At 40.0% G+C, this 20,079-nt stretch overlaps 2 protein-coding genes across 2 annotated transcripts in view; both read left to right on the top strand.

Annotated features, from left to right (window-relative positions):
- The first annotated feature begins 2,277 nt into the window (after positions 1-2,277).
- The window catches only part of LOC307010102 (scavenger receptor cysteine-rich domain-containing protein DMBT1), a 34,239-nt gene continuing 16,437 nt past the window's right edge, over positions 2,278-20,079 (top strand). Inside the window, exons 1-12 of the mRNA XM_079634492.1 lie at positions 2,278-2,364; positions 3,541-3,564; positions 3,683-4,000; positions 4,234-4,542; positions 4,677-4,964; positions 5,104-5,424; positions 5,504-5,641; positions 5,758-5,979; positions 11,818-11,871; positions 18,270-18,293; positions 18,418-18,735; positions 18,987-19,307. Of these exons, the coding sequence (XP_079490618.1) occupies positions 2,331-2,364; positions 3,541-3,564; positions 3,683-4,000; positions 4,234-4,542; positions 4,677-4,964; positions 5,104-5,424; positions 5,504-5,641; positions 5,758-5,979; positions 11,818-11,871; positions 18,270-18,293; positions 18,418-18,735; positions 18,987-19,307 (2,371 nt within the window). The 5' untranslated portion in view covers positions 2,278-2,330. The remainder of the gene's footprint in view (positions 2,365-3,540; positions 3,565-3,682; positions 4,001-4,233; positions 4,543-4,676; positions 4,965-5,103; positions 5,425-5,503; positions 5,642-5,757; positions 5,980-11,817; positions 11,872-18,269; positions 18,294-18,417; positions 18,736-18,986; positions 19,308-20,079) is intronic.
- On the top strand, positions 11,825-16,482 carry LOC307008397 (uncharacterized protein). Its single transcript, XM_079631153.1, has 6 exons — positions 11,825-11,871; positions 12,460-12,629; positions 13,009-13,038; positions 14,619-14,927; positions 15,282-15,410; positions 15,499-16,482. Exons 2-6 carry the CDS (start codon positions 12,599-12,601, stop codon positions 15,729-15,731), a joined length of 732 nt encoding a protein of 243 aa, XP_079487279.1. The 5' UTR covers positions 11,825-11,871; positions 12,460-12,598; the 3' UTR covers positions 15,732-16,482.

Below are 20,079 nucleotides of genomic sequence, written 5' to 3'. Positions count from 1 at the left end.
TTTGGTGACTGCAAAATACACTGGCACGGTCGCGTATGTTGGGACTGTGCGAGCGAGACATTTTAGTGAAATCCGGCCGCGGCGGGATTTTAACACTGTAGCTTTCCTCGAAGCAGAAGTGCGCATCCTGGCTGAAAACGGGGCTTTCCGGGACTCCGCGATTTCTTCGTGAATTCAGGAAGAAAAAGGCGCGGGTCGTGAGGACGGTAACGTACGTTCCTCTGCAGAAAAGCAGCCATCCAGCCGGTAAGCGCATCGATGCTGGTCTTTCTCCGTCGACGCTCACGAGCGGCGGGGGAGGGGAGATCCTCGGAGCTCGCCCATCCCTCGCTACCCGAAGCGAGGAGAGAACAGCAGTCGTCCTCCACAGACGCGGCTTCACCTTCCTCGTCCATGACGGACGCGGCGGCACACAGCGGCCCTTGTCCGTCGGTCAGAGAGTCCAGCGAAGCGGGCGGAGAAGCTGGCGGCAGCAGCGGCGAGCACCTCGTGGTGGAGGGAGGTTCCGGGCTCCGCTGAGCACGGCGCTTTTCACGGCGCGGCACTGCAGCGGGCGGAAAGATGCAGCTTCAGTAAATGAACCCCAGGCGAGTCCGCAGAGTCACCGTAGGCATCAAATCACAGTGATGGCAGCCGCCATCGACGAGAGCTGAAGCTGCGTGATCCTCACAGGCAGGAAACACAAGCACGTGGTCCCCGTCGCTGAGCGGGGCTCTACACGAGCCACAGGAGGTGCGAGGCATCTTGAAAAAGACGCTCGGCTCTTTTAGTGGTGGAAAAACTGTGTGACGCGACGGCGAACACACAAACAAAACACACACACATAATGTAAAGGATATTCCACGCCGGAGAAGCGCAGCAGGGAACGGCGACTGAAGGCGGCGATGACCAGCGGCTTCAGGTAAGAGGCGCGTCCTGCTGAGGTGCTTGTTCCAAACGGCTGTGGTGGCTCGAATCCGGTCCTACGATGCGTGTAGCTGCGTGAAGAATAGAAAATCAGAGTGGAGACAGCTATGCTCGTATTTATAGGCCTAGACCACGCCCGTTTCGGCGGGAGGTGACGCAGAGGACGCGAGGCGCCCTCATTGGTCGGCGTCACTGGCCTCGCATAGGCTGTGCTTTTCTGGCGGAGCAGCCAATGGGCGCGCGATTTGCTCCGCCTAAGGTTGTATGCTACAGAAAAGCGTTTTACATATTTTACAAAATTAAGGATTAATTTTTAGGCTTCAATCTCGAAAAAGAAATATCTTTCCCGTAGCGTCTTTCGACGCAGTACGAGAGAACTCTACGTAAGAGAACGGCATCTTCCTGTTCAACAACCCCTCCTTTTCTGACACCCAATGTTGCCATAGTAGTCCTACTGCAATGTTGCTCAGCACTGATGTCATTGGTAGACCACCGCCTCTTTGGTAAATGTGACTACAGCACAGCGGGTACTGCTTGAAGTGTGTGTCTCTATGAATTTGAGAAAATTCAACTGCAAATTGCAATCAGATGAACACAAATCTGCAGCGACACATTTAGAGCATTCTTATTTGAAGAAACAAGATGTGTGAAGCTGAAAGGAAATTAATTATTTGCACAAAAATGCAAGTCTAGTGCAAACTGATTTTTTATTTCAAATAAAATATAAACAAAAAGCTTCAAATTAACTTGTACTCTCCATAATGATGATTTAGGTTTTATCTATGCTTGTCCAAAAGCATAATTTCTCAAATGCTTCACAGCTTTACCAATGTGTTAACTTGCTCTTCTGTGAACAGAGCTATTCTCTGAATCCATACTGATAATTCATCATGATTGGGTCTCACAGAATGCTAAACTTCAACTCTATTTCCAAGTACTGTATATCGGAGTATATTTATGGCTTTAAGTTAAACCGTTTCACTTCTGTTGCAAAAACCATTCAATGGTTTCATATGTAGTGATGTTTCCCTTTTAAGTTAGAGTTTTTAAAGAAACATAAACAGGAACACGTCGTGTGGGGCATCAGCTTCATTCCATTTTCCCCTTAATGAAGAAACATATATTTTTCCACCATAATGGTGTAGTTAGCATTTTTTTCTTTAAATAAACATTATTTGTTTTGTTTTTTCATTATTTGTTCATTATTTTCTATTTGTGGTGTGTCTCATTTAGGGGCACAATCGATTGACAGTTGTAGTTGTAGTTCCTGATGGACAGATCAGTTCCTAACACACACACACGGTGTGAACGATAGGTTCTAGTTTCAGTTCTTAAAGCACTATCAACTATCACTTATCTTGAGCAGGAGGAAGTACCCTCTTCATGGGCACTTTGAAACAACCGAAAACAACGGAAGGACTGCAATGGCAAGACCTTGTCTTCTCATTTTGATATTGGGTAAATTCTATTTTCAATTCTTGCACTTTTTTTTATTACAGATTAAAATGTGATAATTATATAGGCTTGTAGATATTATATATATCTGCTTCCCAAATTAGGATAAGTCTATAAGAAGTTTTTTTTTTTTTTTCGTTGGTCGATTCATTGTAATTCATTGTTAACGTATTATGTCTTGTATGTTCATTGTATTTATTATATTTTGTATTCTATGTGGAACTTTTATTGCGGCTTTCTTGGCCAGGGCTCCTTCGCAAAAGAGACATGTTCTCAAAGGATTTCCCTGGTTAAATAAGGGTTTAAATATATATATATATATATAGTAGGCTACTGCATGTCACAATGTAATCTTTCATCCTTAATAAAACAGTCTACTTAAAGATTATGAACTTTAAAAGTCTAGCAACAGGTTACATCTTTTTATAGTTGTTCCATCATCTCTCAGAGGTTTTCACTTATTTTTTAAGAGTTACCTTAAACTGAAAACATCGATTATCATTATGTTTGAGTTGATTGATGATTGATTTTGAAAGACATTCACCAACAACTCAACTGCTCTAAATAACTTTTAAAATTACCTGTTCAATAAATTGAAATAAACGGGCACTAACAGAAATATATTTCTATAACCTCCCGCACCTGAATGCAGATACCACAGCAACTGAAATGAAATATTGACAGTTCCAAGATGGTGGATTCAGCGACATGTATGAAGCAGTCGAATATAGCATCTACCTATAGCCTACATATCTTTGGCAAGGATGATGTATTTTTGTTGGCCAAATCTCAGAAAATTAGTTTAAGCACTTCTGGTTCCATCGTTCTGAAATCAATAGATTTTTTGAATATGCCTGTGGTTAAAACAATCACAAAATATTTTCACGTATGACATAAAATACATCAGTAATACCCTCTTGTGATTTTTTTCTTTTCTTGAAAAAAGCAGTGGCTAAATGGAGCGTCATCAGCCAAGCAGAAAAACTTGTCATTAGTTTACTTTCACAGCAGCCCCGTTGTGTTTGTTATCATGCTCTTGTAAACTATTTCAATTTGACATTTCCAAGTCTTTCAAAGACTGAAAGTATTGTTGGAAACTTGATGATGACAGTAAAGTGAATTATAATATCTAATTGTAAGAACAGTGTTTTTAAATGTCACTGTTTTTCATCTCAACAGCCAGTGCTCTAACTTCTGGAACTGGTAAGTAACAGACTTTTGTTACTTTTTTTTTTATTTACATCACATGAGATATGACTGTTTTGGCTAGTCTGCAAGTCTAGCATGTTAAAAGATGTGTGTATCATAATGGGTTTTTTAGGTGGATTTAGTATCAGGCTTGTGAATGGTAGTAATGACTGCTCTGGGAGAGTTGAGATCCTTCATGATGGCCGGTGGGGAACAGTGTGCGATGATTCCTGGGACATTAAAGATGCTGCCGTGGTGTGCAGACACTTGGGATGTGGAAGAGCTGATAGTGCAAAATCTGGTGCTTATTTTGGCCAGGGAAGTGATTCGATCTGGTTAGATGATGTGCAATGTTCAGGAAGTGAATTATCCCTCACACAGTGTCCACACCGTCCTATTGGAAAACATGACTGCGGTCATCAAGAAGATGCAGGTGTCGTCTGTGTACAGGGTAAAAGTATATATGTTTTACCCAGATCTAAAAGGGCATTGTATATTTGCTGTTTTGCTTGTGATGAAAAAAGTACCAAACTAATTAAAAACAACATAAGCTTGTAGTGTTTGGCCCCAAATAATAATTGTATAAAAAAATGAGAGAAAGCAACGGGGCTATGCACGTTTGGTGTCAAACGCATACAAATACTTACAACATCGGTTTTAATCATATTGTACTTGTGCTACCAGACATAAGATTGGTCAGTGGCTCTGATTCATGCTGTGGAAGAGTGGAGATCCAGTATGAAGGCCAGTGGGGAACCGTGTGTGACGATGACTGGGACGTGAATGATGCTGCTGTGGTGTGCAGACAGTTACAGTGTGGCTCAGCCATCAGTGCTCCTCAACGTGCCGCCTTTGGTCAAGGCCAAGGATCGATCTGGCTGGATGATGTTGGATGTTCAGGTGGTGAAGGAAACCTCACACAATGTTCACACAGAAGACTAGGAAGTAACAACTGTAATCATGGTGAAGATGCTGGTGTTGTTTGTTCAGGAGGTAAGTCAAATCTTTTGCATCTTAACTTATTTTTATGGGATAAATTAACAGAAATCACATTAAGGTTCATGTATTTCACAATTTTCATCACATCTTAAGAAGTAATTTTAAATGGATGTATATTTCTTTTGCAGGTGACCTGGAGAAGCCCACTCTTTCCCTGATCTCCACACATGCAGTCGTTTCTCCTGGAGAAAACATTCAGTTCAGATGCACAACACCTACATCAAGATGCAATGCTAATGCTGAATTCCACCTCTTCATAAATGGATCATCTGTGTCCTCCGAGAAACATGTATCTAGTGCGACTTTCGACCTTGTTAATGTAGGCGTCTCACGTCAGGGCATCTACAGCTGTAATTACTCCTACCAAAACACCACTATAAAGTCGCCTCGGAGTAACACTGTTCAGATCACTGTAGGTAAGTGGTTAATCTTGTCACATTGCCTACATTAGAGTAAATGCATGAAAGTGAATTAATTCTGTGTTGACGTCTTATTTTTGAGTTTGTGCTGCTGATCTTCCTGAGAAGTGTATTGCTTGAATTTGTTGTTTTCTAGTGTACCTGCATCAGCCCAGCTTGCCCCGCATTGCTCCTATTGGGCGGTTTGACGTGGGGCCTCAGGGGCCAGTGATCACCTGGGGCCACAGTTTCACTATCATCTGTTCCACTGAATCTCAGTATCCTGGAGGCTCCTTCTACCTGTTTAGGGAATCAAATATGACCAGCAGTCGGTCAGCTGTCAATCTCTCTGCCTCCTTCTCCTTTCCTGAGGCAGATTATTCCCATGAAGGAAACTACAGCTGTGTTTATGAAGTCAGTTTGTCCTCGTGCTCCTTCCGTTCGTCTGCCTCTAAACTGCTGGTCATCACTATCAAAGGTATTAATGTGTAACTGCCTAAAAACAATCTGGACTGCTGGTACTGAAAGTTCAACTCTAAACCGTGTGTCTGTCTCAGCCTCCCTGCTCCCCCTCATTGGTGCTGCGGTGTCAGCTGTGCTGCTCTTACTGTCTGTCCTCGTGATCATCCTCCTGGTCAAGAGAAGACAAAAGCAAAGGAAGAAGGAAACTCATTTTAAGTGCTCTTTTAAAACAGGTAACAGCCTTTCATAAATACTATTAGATGTCTTTTTTTATTTTATTTCCATCGACACTGTCTTTATTATCAATTCCTTTAATAATTCTGTCCCTTCATCTCTGCAATGTCTCTAGGTCCAGCTAATATGTATGCAGGTGAATCCAATGACAACAAAAATGAAGATGATGATGAGGCTGATTATGAAAATGCACAACTTGATGAAAACATGGATCATGATGATTCTGATCAGGACTATACTAATATAGACTCTCATCATTCTGAAGAGGACTATGTCAATGTGGACACGGATGACTCTGAAGAAGACTATGTCAACATGAACATAACAGAGACTAAAAGTGTGGTAGACAAATCTGATGATAATATTTATGAAAGTTGTTGTGATGAATATTGAGTAAACCCAAAATACTATTATTAATGAGGCTCCAAACAATCAATCAATAATTTTTTATTTATAAAGCGCTTTACAACAACCAAAGTTGATCAAAGCGCTGGACAGAGACAAAAGTATAGGCAAAAAAAAAAGAGTGAAATACAAAAACAATAGAAAATAAAATAAAATACAACACATCTATAAAATCATTATGCTAATCAGTTGTCCATCAGGTGTCAAAAGCCAATCTAAAGAGATGGTGCTTCAGCCCGGCCTTGAACAGGGGCAGGCCCATGATGGAGCGTAATTCCAGGGGCAGAGCGTTCCAGAGTTTTGGCCCCGCTACCGCAAAGGCACGATCACCCCACTTTTTGCACCTGGACTGTGGGACAAACAGATGATTTTAATTTAAAAAAGAGCTTTAGAATGCGATGAACAGATTGACAACAGATGACTACAATCTTACAAAGCGTTTGTGCTAAATATGAGTGATGCTAATACAGTGAATTTATTTTGGGAGTTCAGTGTTCATCACAGCCTGCTGCACATGTTAACTTATATATGTTGTTTATTGTATCCAATGATGCAAGTGATATCCAAGTGATATCAAACAGGTGAAAGGGAGCTTAATGAATAAGGATTGTTTTGAAATTAAAATAATATAAAAAACTTGCAATCCTTTTAATTATAAGCTTAAAATAAGTTTAACATTTACAATTAAAAGATGTAAGGAGTACATTATTGTGGGTATAGGCAAACAATTTTATGGCATATGAGTCAAATGAGTCGTTTAATAGGCTACTACTAGTAGTAGGAATATTAAGTGCTCTTCAATTCTTCAGTTTTCAACCTGTACTCCAAACCCCCCAGTGGGTCTAGGAGGTACTGCAGGAGGAGTGTAAATAATGATTTAAAATTATTGTACCCCTCTACAAAGAATTACAAGTTTAATGTTGAAATATAAAGATCGTGATATGGCTACTGTCAAAAAAAAAAGAAGTGAATAAAACTGTATTTTTTAAATCTTGTAGTGTGTCTTGAAAGTAAGGCCTAGTTTAGGTTGTGAGCCTACAAGTCAAGTCACATTTAGGCCTACTTATTTAGCGCTTTTACAATAAATTTTGTTTCAAAGCAGTTTTACGGGGATAACTGGAGAATGCAACAAAGTTTGTTTCCAGAAGAAAATAGAGTCACAGTCCAGCTTAAACAACTAAAGAAACAATTTAAATTATGGACACATTTTTGAAACTAACAGAAAGTAAAAGTGGATAACTAATTTGTGGAAAACTTAATAAAAATAATAATAATAGCATAATACACATTTTAAAGTAATAATAAAAAATCCAGTTCCATTCGTCTCATGGACACGGCCAAACACAGGAATCATGAAAATTCATGCATGCACCAACCAGTGAAAATATCTCTCAGAAACGTCTAGGTTACTAATGTAACCCCCGTTCCCTGAAGGAGGGAATGGTGATGTTTTGTTAGTGACTGACGAATTGGGATCGAGCCTGAGAGCCCAATCACCTTCGAGTGGTACAAAACAAGCCAATGGACATTGGTGAGTGAGATTTGCATCCCGAACCACTCCCCTTGCCATGACTATATAAGAAAGGGTACAGGACTCACTCATTAAGTTTTTGCTAAGGAGCCGAGCCAGTGCTTGGTCGCTTAGTGGTGGACACAGGGATTGAGGCGAGGGGATGTAACGTCTCCATTCCCTCCTTCAGGGAATGGGGGTTACATTAGTAACCTAGATGTTCCCTATCAGTCAGTCACATTCTGCGTTACGTCAGTGACTGACAAATTGGGATCCCTAAGAAAAACACCACAATCGCTGCGCCTTCCAGTGCCTCGTGTACAGCCAGGTTCAGCCAGAGATGGTGCTCCTGGACCACACATATGGAAATCATTTGCCCAAGGGACAGCACAGTGATTTTCGTTGCCCAGAGGGCGAGTTCTGTTGCTAGCCCGCAGCCATGCATCAACCCTGGTTCAGAATTACCCTCGTGCAGATCTTTGAGATCTTTGATCTGGCAAACTTGCAGGAGGGCTATACAGGGCGGAGGTGGCCTGTCCAGTGGTGCTGTAAGCCTTGGCAGGAACTTACAGGCCCTGAATGGGAGACGGGGGCGACACCGCCAGGTGGCAGCACATTGCTTGCAAAGCTGCATCGCAACTGCACGTTCTACATACCCCTTGCAGCCCCACCATCAAGGGTAGTGAGGGTGGAGGAGGTGCAAGAGCGGCTTCGGGCAGAAAAGGGGTGCCTTCCACAACTGACCCAGCAGTAAAGCCCCCACTGTGTTACCCTCAGATCACCTGTGTGTCAACCTAAGTAGCCCTCCGCTGAGCAGAGGAACTAGATTGGGGGATAGCAGAGGGGACCCCGCCTCTTTTAAGGTACTGGAGTCTTGCATCACGATGGTCATCTTCCTGCAGTGGTTACATGGGAACACTGTGGTCCCCACGATAGTGGTCCCTATCGACCACTACTGCTGCCTACTGGCGCGGTCGAGCCGTGGGGCCGCCATCTTAGACCGGTCACCCGCTCCACTCAGTGTCATCTGTATGGCAGGAGCAATGAGCTGTCAGCGCATTTAATTAATCATACCTCACTGAATACCCAACTGATTTTCACGCGGGGTTTTTTCTGCAAATGTCATTCATGTATGATACAGGACACATGATGGTTCGGCATATTTTAATATTCATAGAAGGCTTAACAGTAATATAATATTCTGATATAAGATATAAAGTGACCAGACTATAAGATATAAGGTATTTTATAAATCACACACTATAAATATGATAAAGAAGCAGAAACAGATAGTTGCAGTAAAGTAAGATATTTTAATAAGTTGAAGAAACAATAATGATTTGTGACACACACACACACACACACACTCTCTCTCTCTCTCTCTCTCTCTCTCTCTCTCTCTCTCTCTCTCACACTCACACACACTCGATTTGCGCATCGCCGTCATGTGTGTATTACAGTTACACAGGTAACGTTATTAACTTACATAGATTGCTTCCTGATATCACGTGCGCAAACACAAATAACCTATATTTATATATGTTTATACTACAGGGGCGTTGAATGCTTGTATCTGATAACCGAGAAGCTCTTGTAATTATTACTTTACCCAACAACCTCTCCATGCCGAGTGATGCAGTAAACATAGCCTAGCTAACGTTAGCTGGCTACGATTTCAGTAAGTTACAGTAATATCAAAGATCTTGCTCCTTCTCAATTATCTGGTAATCTATTCACAAAATACAACCAAAAGTACGGTAATGTTAAAATGTACTTGTGAAAAGTAATCCCGGGCCCTATTTGCGCTGGTCCGCCACAAATTGTTCTCCGTCCCTAGCGACCGAGTCATTGAATGTGAAACAGCGGCTGCTGTCGTCAGCGAGCAGCAATATTCAGACAACGAGGGCCCGCGCGCCGCACTGATACCTCCGTTTCAGTTTCTCGAACCCGCGCAGTCCCGAACCAGACCATTCTGCCCCTAGCTATGCGTGCGAAAGCATGGGAAGTGATCCCGGGCGTGTTAGAATGGGTGCTGAACGTTGTAAAACAGGGCTGTGCGCTGCAGTTCACTCGCCGTCCGCCGCGCTTTCGAGCCCGGACCGTGACGAGCGGTTTCTTATCTGATTTGATTTGTGCTTCAGAGCGCGGTTTTTCCCTGCAGCGGATGGTGGTGGTAGGCATAGACATGTATAAAGGCTAGATGGCTTACCGGCGCTGAGAGCCAATGGGACCCGACGACGTCACACGGCGGCCATCTTTAGGACAGGACCGCTCGTCCAGTTATAACCAGGGGGGCAGTGTTCCGAAAGACATTGAAGCCGACCTGGGCGCCGCCATTGGCTAGCGGACCCCCACCTGCTGTTAGCATTCCATTGACTCCCATTCATTTTGGCGTCACTTTGACAGCGAATAACTTTACATCTGAGGCGTTTAAAGACACCGTTTGTCCATTGTTTATTTCTAAAGAAACACGAAAATGTATAAAAGGCTCCATTACCTTGTATCTTACGTTATGGCCCCGTAGAAGCAGTTTTTGTAAAAATAGGCTAACGATTGCGTCATACCCGCGCGACTCTGTCGCACAAGTCGAAAAATTACCGTATGGACAGGCAGAGAAGCTCGCAAGCAATCGGGAGGACGTGGAGGCATAAAGTAAAGGGAGAAGCCCATAGAGAGTGATAAAGTTGCTCCCGTTGCTAGCTCATGGACAGCAAATACCCACGCTCTCCGTCTCTGCGAGATTCGGAAGGGAATGATTCAGATTTCTCTCGGCACAGCTACTAGAAGACCTACAGGTTGCTCACGTCACATCTACGTCGTCAAGCTCAGTTTGAGCCTGCGCAGTTCGCCTTGCGATCAGGAAGTGAGCGCTTCTAATTGACTTCACTTCTCTCCGTTGAAACCTATGGGGTCGCTGTGTCCAGTTTATATACTGTCTATGGTTATAACATTAAAGTCTATTGTGCATGTAGTGCTGAAATAACTATATTTTGCTCAATTTTCAACCGATTTTCAAACAGCTTGGTGTGTCATAAACGTCAGGGATGCCATGAAACACACAGCTACGCTGCAATGTTAAGCGTTTCTCAAAACGTGAAGCTACAATTTAAACATCGGCATCAGCACAAATCATAGCCACGTTAATAAGGTTTGTAATAAACCAAACCGTTTGTAAATCCGTCAAGAATTCAGCAAGTTACGAGCATTTGTCACTCACCTTCCGTCCACAGCAGCAGGGAGCAGCAGCGCAGTCTCCTGACCTAAGATGGCCGCCAAAGTGACGACACAGCTGACTCCGCCTTGAGCCATCTAGCCTTTATACATGTCTATGGTGGTAGGGGTCTCTTGCCAAGGGCTTCAGCCATCCTTCACTGAATTGAAATGAAGTAGTGGGCTGTACTTTCCACACGATTGACATCAGGTTCAAGTACGCTCACAAGCCGTGCGAGTTATTCGTGTATTGCAGGTTGGCTGGTGGTTATGTTGCCCGCATACCGCCTCCCATGGCCGAAACTGGTATTAAGACACCTGTCGGGCCGTGGCTAGTAATGCTAATGCTAATTAAGGTTGATATCTCTGCAGCACTATAACTTGACATTTTTTTAATGACATCATCGCCCTTATTTCTTCTCATTCTTTTGATGCGTGTAGCTCATTTTTTGGGATATTTTTACCTCAATTTTTACTCATGGCACCTTTAAAGGAGTGTTTGAGACACAATTAATTTGATTTATGACACTTACAACAGCTCTGCATTACGTCGTCTATTAAACCTGTTGCATGAACCTTTGGCCAGTGTAATGGGCTGAAACGATTCACCTGAGAGTGGGGTGTGCAACTATATGCACACAACAAGCATAGAATTCAAGTATACTCAAGCCACCTCCAGTTGCGCAGTACTGTCCGTTTCATTTGATTCTGCTGAAAAGCTTGGATTCCTGTCAGCTTGTTTAAAGAAACGACTAATCCTACATTTCTAATACACATACATTAATATATATACAACAATACTGTATATAATTTCCCCATATATGTTAAATACTTTAGTGCTCTGCTATAGACATCCAGTGGTGGTACAAACGTAATGAGGCCTGTATCCTAAAAACAGATCCAATAATTGTGCCCAGACAACATTCTTATCATTGACCTCAGATAATGGTTAAGGTTGACGAAATAGGTTTAGGGATGTTTAACACTCTATTGGGTCACTCTCAATAGTTGTGATATTAGACTTCTCTTTATATTCCTACCCTTCAACAGTTGCTCTGCTGCAGAAGTTCAGGGCGATGCAAGTGGATACCATGACAGATAGTGGTGAGTAACATCAGGGCATTTGCCCTGCCTCTCTCTCATATCAGGTTTTTATATGACAGGCTTTCAATACAACCGTTTTCTGATAGCTCCTCCATGTTGGTGTGGCTTAATGGTTATCTTTGACTTACAGTATACAAGTAGGCTGAATTGTACTTATAATTCAGTTCTGCTGAACTTAAAGGGTTAATGCACATAGGCTGCATTCAGTAGCCGGTGGTGTGGCTTTAAATAGGCCTGCACACTTTTAACCACAAGTTTTAGAAACCCTAAATGTGTGAAAAATGTGCTGATGTCAAAGTGCAGCAGCACATTAAGAGCACAAGCCCTAAAAGAGATATTTGCATATTTGAAGAAAAGTTGGTCTCGTTATAAATAACAATTATTTGCAAAAAAAAAAAAAATGCAAGTGCACACTGACTAGCATGTTAAAGTTCACGTCAGTGGGCAGAATGCTGAAAGGTTGAAGTGAAAATAGTGTTGCACATTTAGTGCAGGAGAGTATCATTTCAGCTCTCAGTGGTTACATGCTGAGGATCATTTCTGAATAAACAATTATACTAAGGCATTTCTTATGATTTACTTTCCCAGAAGCTGAAGTGTTGTAACAGTATGAACGGCTGTAACAGTAAAACGGAACTAGTGTCTGTGTGACTCACAGGGTCTTATTTAGACATGTGAAGAGCAGCAGATATATAGACATCACACACCAATCGATGAAAGAACCGAAATGCTGAGACCACTTCTTGATTTCACACTAGGTAAACATTTTTCAAATTTATACCATCAATTTATTCATTGTGATGGTAACACTTTAAAATAAGGTTTCATCTGTTGGCATTAGTTAATGTATTACCCAACGTGAACTAACCATGAGCAATACATTTGTTATAGTATTTGTTCATCTTTGTTAATGTTAGTGAATAAAAATACAACTGTTCAAATTCATGTTAGTTCACAGTGCATTAACTAATGTTAAAAAGTGTGTCTAATGTTAAGTGTGGTCAGACATAAAAAGCCATTTTTATTTAGGTTACCAAGGAAAATGTAAGATGCCACTAAACCACTTGTTTTATTATTTACATAAAATCGTTGTGATACATTCTAATAAAACAACTCCCTATGTTTTCTCTTTGACAGCTGTAGTTTTAAACGATTACCTGTTTACTGGTAAGTGATCCTCTCAGCGTTGCAAAAGCTTTGATAAACATGACTATTTCTACTCTATTGTTGTTAAACTAATAGTTCACTCGTAGTTATTAGACGTGTTCCAAACCTAAATGATTTCTTCTGTGAAATACAAAAGAAGACATTTTGAAGTCTGTGCTGGTTGCTTTTTTTACATGCAATTGCAATGGAAGGGGAAGATTTGAGAGCTTGAAGTTTTCAAGCTTAAAAATGCAAAAATATCTTAAAGGAGAACTCCGGTCAATTTTAACATTGAGCTCAATTTTTAGTAAATTTGGAGTGCTGTCAATACAGAGAACAACGACAAAAATCGGTGTTGCCTACACCGTGTTATCCTCTTTTTAAAATTTGCACCCTATTGACTTGAATGGGGCAAGTTTTAAACCTGCTTTTAGCCTCTTAACATCCTTAATGTTTCATTACAAGTGCCCAGCCATGTTGAGTGACTCCTTCAGAGTGAACACGAGTGAATCTGACTGCAGTAGATGTGAAAGATATGAATAAAAATTATGTTATATCAGCCAGCGCACATACCTGTATTTAGTTCCTGTTTTCGGTCGAAGTCCAAAGTAGTCGATTGTCGAGTTCACGCGCGTGATCTAAGTAACTAAACCTATGCGCTTCAACTCGACAATCGACTACTTTGGACTTCGACCGAAAACAGGAACTAAATACAGGTATGTGCGCTGGCTGATATAACATCATTTTTATTCATATCTTTCACATCTACTGCAGTCAGATTCACCATGTTCACTCTGAAGGAATCACTCAACATGGCTGGGCACTTGTAATGAAACATTAAGGATGTTAAGAGGCTAAAAGCAGGTTTAAAACTTGCCCCATTCAAGTCAATAGGGTGCAAATTTTAAAAAGAGGATAACACGGTGTAGGCAACACCGATTTTTGTCGTTGTTCTCTGTATTGACAGCACTCCAAATTTACTAAAAATTGAGCTCAATGTTAAAATTGACCGGAGTTCTCCTTTAATAGAAGTCCATACAACTTGCGTGCTATGGTTCAAGTCTGAAACCATACGATATCTTTGTGTGTGGAACATACTGAAATTTCAGTCATTATCCACTGATAATATTGACCTCCAGTGAGCTGTTAACTGCTGTCAAAACTTGAGAACTGGGTCATTCAGATTCATGAATTAATCATTCAAACTGGTTTTGTAAATTAATCGATTTTTTGAAAAGATCAGACTCAAAAGACATCAATCACATGACCTCTCATGAAACCTTTTTCAAATGACTTCAGAGGACTTGGAATATGGTACGCAAGACATATTGGCTTTTATGATACCTTTGGTGCTTGACAGCCTGTCTTCATTTACTTCTTAATTTTTCACAATTGCCAGGAGATTTCTATTTTTGTGTTCCACAGTAAGTTCTACATGTTTGAAACTAAATTAGGAATGTGAATGATGACAGAATGTTCACTTTGAATGAACCGTCCCTTTAAAGCAAACAGCAGCAGTTTTATTTGAGGATCACAAGAATAAAGATTGTCCTCTATAGCCTATATTTACACGTGAGTTGAAAATTTCCTTTGATTTTCAGGAGGTCAAGTCATTCAACTGGTCAATGGTTTAGACGGCTGCTTTGGGACAGTTGAGGTCTTGAATAATGGCCAGTGGGGAACAGTGTGTGATGACTCCTGGGACATTATTGATGCTGCTGTGGTGTGCAGACAGCTGGGATGTGGAAGACCTATCAGTGCACACAGTCAGGCTCTTTTTGGGGTAGGAAGGGGCCAATCCTGGATGAAATTTGTCAATTGTTTGGGCAACGAGTCATTCATCTCAAATTGCTCACATGAGAATGGACATGATTGTGATCACAGTAAAGATGCTGGAGTCGTGTGCTCAGGTTTGACAATTTCAGTTTTACCTTGATCAAAGTTTTTATTTTCAAGTATGCTTATAACAGCACTGAAATTTTTCATTGTTTGTATCACTCTGCTTGTCTGTGCACGTTTCAATTTGTGTGATCAACTTGAACACGAGCAAAATGAGCTGCATTTTTTGTGCCATCACACTAAACTCCCATTATTATTGAAATGTCTGATTTCACAGTCACAATTTCCGATCAATGATAAATGTGACCAGACCTTGATTTATGAGAGAGTTGAATCAGTCATTCAACAAATTTGTTCAAAAACACTGATTCTTTCAGCAGAAACGTAATAAGCCGTTAAATAATGTACTAAAATCTCTCTTCCAGCTTCTTCAGTTGTTATCATTGGTGCTGTGGTAACAGCTGTACTGCTCATTTTGTCTGCACTGCTGATTATCTTCCTGGTAAAGAGGAGAAAAAAACAAAAGAAAATCCAAATATACTCCTGTTCAAATGGTGAGAAAGATGTACATGATGTCCTTTACCTTTATTTTGTGAGCCTGCAAATATTATAATACCTTTTTAATGTTCTTTGTTTCCCAAGATGCAGTTAATATGCCAGATGTGCTCCATTCAGACCAAAATGAAGAAAATGCTGATAACGACTATGAGATTGTAGATATGGATGCTGGAGATGTCAACTCTGACTCTGAACAAGACTATGTAAATGTAGATCAGGATGACTCTGAACAGGACTATGTCAATGTAGAAACAGATGATTCAGAACAGGACTATGTCAATATTACTGAACAGAGAATTATGGTGGACAATAACTAAAGACTTTATTAAGAGTTATTTGTTGAAAGGTAGGCTATTACTGATTTTAAATTTGGAGCAAAAAGAAGTCTAATAAATTTGTTAAAAAGTATATTAAGTTTTTTTGACAGCTTCTCATGATGTGTTCTGTTAAGAAGAAACCAGAGAGAGAGAGAGAGAGAGAGAGAGAGAGAGAGAGAGAGAGAGAGATAGCTGTATCCATTTAGTGGACACATTTAGCCACTTCCGCTCTGCTGTGTGTCTTCCTCCCTCAATTGTTGGTTGTGTGTAAGACTCCCGCTAATGAGTTACTGTGTGCTGTCTGCCTTCTATCATGATGCCCACTGGTTAAATAAATTATTCATTTAAATTAAAATACAGTTTAAATCGTCTAATGCTTGTACTCTGTACAATGACCATTTAGGTTTCCTCTGAAGTTCAGTTTTCAGTTGTGTACAAGGAAATGCCGAACATGCTGACACCCTGTTACACACTCGCACACTGTGACCAAAAGGACACTTCCTCTAATTTGCATCACAGCTTTAACAGTGTTAACTTGTTTTTCTGAGAACAGAGCTATTCTCTGGATCCTGCAAAATCACAGTGATTTGGATATCCCACTGAATGCTATTGAACTGATATGAACTGCATATCTGACATGGTTTCTCTATTCCCCGGAGCAATTCTCATAGCCTAAATACCTAATTTCACTTCTTTGCAGAGATCATTTGAAATGCAGTCATGCCATTTATCTTTATCTTATATATTTTACAATAAAAACATAGAAACATAAAAACTAACATTTTGCATAAAACTTTGGCTTTATTGCATTTGCTGTCAATGAAAAAAACATGCATTTCACGACCATCATGTAGTTACAGCATCTACCAGCGTTATACTCGCAGTTCAGCCGCGCCTGACTGGATTGAGCCCAGCAAAGCGTCAGTAAGCAGCCAGTCTGATCACGGCCATTTGACTGGTTTAATTGGGATAAAATTCTCTAAAACGCCAATCATGCAAAAGAACATAATCATATCAACAGATGCATGATAAATGAGCTAGAGAGGGAGGGACACAAAACACAAACAATGGTTTCTGAACCAATGGTGCCAGCCAGCTGAAGATTGAACCCCTGCTGAAAACAATGTGTGGAACAATTTGCTTAGTTTAGGGGTACAATCTTCAATTCAGTGAAAAATAGCCTACATGGACAGATCTTTTAACTGTAACTCATAATAATAATAACGTATGAGCCAGAAAGTTACCTCTTAAATATAGGAATGCTTTTGGCATCCTCGTAATTTTTAAAACCTGATAATAGGCTAATCCGATTAACAGCTTTCTAATAGTGAGTGATGATGAATGATTTCAAGGTCATTTTAAGTTAAAACTAGGTAATGTTCAGCTTGTCATGTCATTGTGAATATCTGTTTGGAATGAAATTCTTGTCTTAAAAGAAAAAATTGGTGAATAGACATTTTCGGAAAAGGCTGGGTTAAAAAAAAGGAATCTCAATGTCTTTTTTTTTTTTGCTTTCTTTATGGTTAAAAAAAAGAAGTGACTACAGTTTTGGTTTTGTTTGTCTTGAAAGAAGCGGAGATATACACACACATCTTAAGTGCTTTTTGAAACAACACAAGGATGCCAAGACCTTCTCTTCTTACTTTGATATTGGGTAAATTCAATTTTCAGTCTTTGCATTTCCCATTTTTTATTACAGATGGAGATTGCAATTTCATGATGGAACATTCATGTTTGTAACAATATTAATACAAATATATATTTTTTTTAATTATTATTCAAATTAAACAGTTTAGTTCAAGTTTATTAACTTTGTAAGATATATTTCCTACACATTTGAATGAAGAATGTTTATCAGTGCCTTTACCACTTGTTATTTCTGAAACTGAACTGAAACTAGTGGCTTATGTGTAAATAAAACAAAGATTATTGGATTTTAGTCTTTGTACTTTAAATTTTATGTTTAATTTAACTTGCTGTTTCTTTGTAATTATTTTTTTGATTACATACATTTGATTCATTGATTTTAAAATTCACCATTACTGACTGCTCATGAAAATAACCTGTTCAATGACCTAAAATGATATAACGGCTCAGACAGAAACATATATTTCTTTCATTTGTATGTGAATGCAGTCATTATTTTAACAAACCAGAGCTTTTTTTAAGGATCCCTTAAAGGAATCATTAAGAGGAAGAACTACATTTGGCCACAGAGTCATAAACCCTTTCCTGCCAGTCACAGCAGTTCTGCTATGGCACCGCACACATGGAACTAATTCAGCTGTTTATGTATTTACAGACAACATTCTAATTTCTCAGTTGATATGCAACACATATTTTTTATTTAAATAGGCCTATGTTTTATTCAAATTATTATCTCATTATATAGGGGTGAATTCAGGTTAATGGGGACACTTTTAGCAATTAAGATGACTGGGATAATGTATCCTAATTAACCTATATTTGCCTATCAATCTTACAATTTTGTTATGAGTCTACAATGTTTTTAAATGTCGCTGTTTTTCATCTCAACAGCCAGTGCTCTATTTTCTGTAGCTGGTAAGTAACAGTAGTAGTCACTTTTAAAAAAAAATCAGATCTGTTACATTTGAAACATGACTGTTTTGGCTAGTCTGCAAGTTTAGCATGTTAAAAGATGTTTGTATCATATTGGATTTTTTAGGTGGATTTAGTATCAGGCTTGTGAATGGTAATAATGACTGCTCTGGGAGAGTTGAGATCCTTCATGATGGCCGGTGGGGAACAGTGTGCGATGATTCCTGGGACATTAAAGATGCTGCCGTGGTGTGCAGACACTTGGGATGTGGAAGAGCTGATAGTGCAAAATCTGATGCATATTTTGGCCAGGGAAGTGATCCGATCTGGTTAGATGATGTGGAATGTTCAGGAAGTGAATTATCCCTCACACAGTGTCCACACCGTCCTATTGGAGAACATAACTGCGGTCATCAAGAAGATGCAGGTGTCGTCTGCTTACAGGGTAAAAGTATATATGTTTTATCCAGATCTAAAAGGGCATATTTGCTGTTTTGCTTGTGATGAAAAAAGTACCAAACTAATTAAAAACAACATAAGCTTGTAGTGTTTGGCCCCAAATAATAATTGTATAAAAAAATGAGAGAAAGCAACGGGGCTATGCACGTTTGGTTGGCTCAAAACAATGTCAAACGCATACAAGTATACAAATACTTACAACATCGTTTTTAATCATATTGTTCTTACATTTTTAAGACAAGCTACCAGACATAAGATTGGTCAGTGGCTCTGATTCATGCTGTGGAAGAGTGGAGATCCAGTATGAAGGCCAGTGGGGAACCGTGTGTGATGATTACTGGGACGTGAATGATGCTGCTGTGGTGTGCAGACAGTTACAGTGTGGCTCAGCCATCAGTGCTCCTCAACGTGCCGCCTTTGGTCAAGGCCAAGGATCGATCTGGCTGGATGATGTTGGATGTTCAGGTGGTGAAGGAAACCTCATACAATGTTCACACAGAGGACTAGGAAATAACTACTGTAATCATGGTAAAGATGCTGGTGTTGTTTGTTCAGGAGGTAAGTCAAATATTTTGCATTGTCAAGTTTTCCAGAATTTAGTTTCACCTTTGCCGAAACTTGAGATGGCATTCAGACTATAAAGGATGCAAGAGAACAACTCATTGAGCTTTACTGTTTTTTATTTAATTTTGTTTGCAGAGCTATTGGCAGAAGCAATAGTAAAAGCAGTAGTTGCAGTAGCTTCAGGAGGTTGATCATCTTTCAAAGATGAATTGAAACAAAACAAATAGGCCTACGTTCATATAAATAAAGATATTATTTAAACTAACAATTAACATCTCATTCTCCATGACCATATTAACTACAGTGCAATCAACTAAATCAAATGCCTTGACAATAAATTATAAATGTTAACAAACTTAAAACACAAAATTATAAATGTTAACCAACTTAAAACACACCTTTCAAACTCAAATAAATGGTCAACACAAATCATACAAAGCTTAGCATCATTCAGTAGCCTACTGTAACAAATTCCATCAAATAAGCTAAAAACTAGTGATGTGTGTCACGGCTCGTCGCAATGAGGTAGAAGAGGAAGATAACTTCAAACGCTTTAATAATATAAACTCAGGAACAGGAGATCGGGTTAGACATGGACAAACAATACCGGACACTGAACTGAATACAGGCAAGAACTAAATACACAGTGGTGATGAACAAACCACAGGCAGCTGTGAGGAAGTGATCAGTGTCCATGGTAAGATTGGTGGCGGGAAACAGACAGGGAAACACAGGTGATGAAAGAAAACAACTGAAATTCTATTAA

This window comes from Phoxinus phoxinus, assembly GCF_949152265.1.
Source record: "Phoxinus phoxinus genome assembly, chromosome: 1".
Taxonomy (NCBI): Eukaryota; Metazoa; Chordata; class Actinopteri; order Cypriniformes; family Leuciscidae; genus Phoxinus; species Phoxinus phoxinus.
Note: the sequence above shows the minus strand (reverse complement) of the source record. Positions and strands in the feature narration are given on the sequence as shown.

Coding starts and splice junctions, on each gene's coding strand:
- LOC307008397 (XM_079631153.1), top strand. CDS start 12,599: ATGCTGAGACCACTTCTTGATTTCACACTAG. Junction 13,039..14,618: donor AAACGATTACCTGTTTACTG/GTAAGTGATCCT, acceptor TTTGATTTTCAG/GAGGTCAAGTCATTCAACTG. Junction 15,411..15,498: donor AATATACTCCTGTTCAAATG/GTGAGAAAGATG, acceptor TTGTTTCCCAAG/ATGCAGTTAATATGCCAGAT.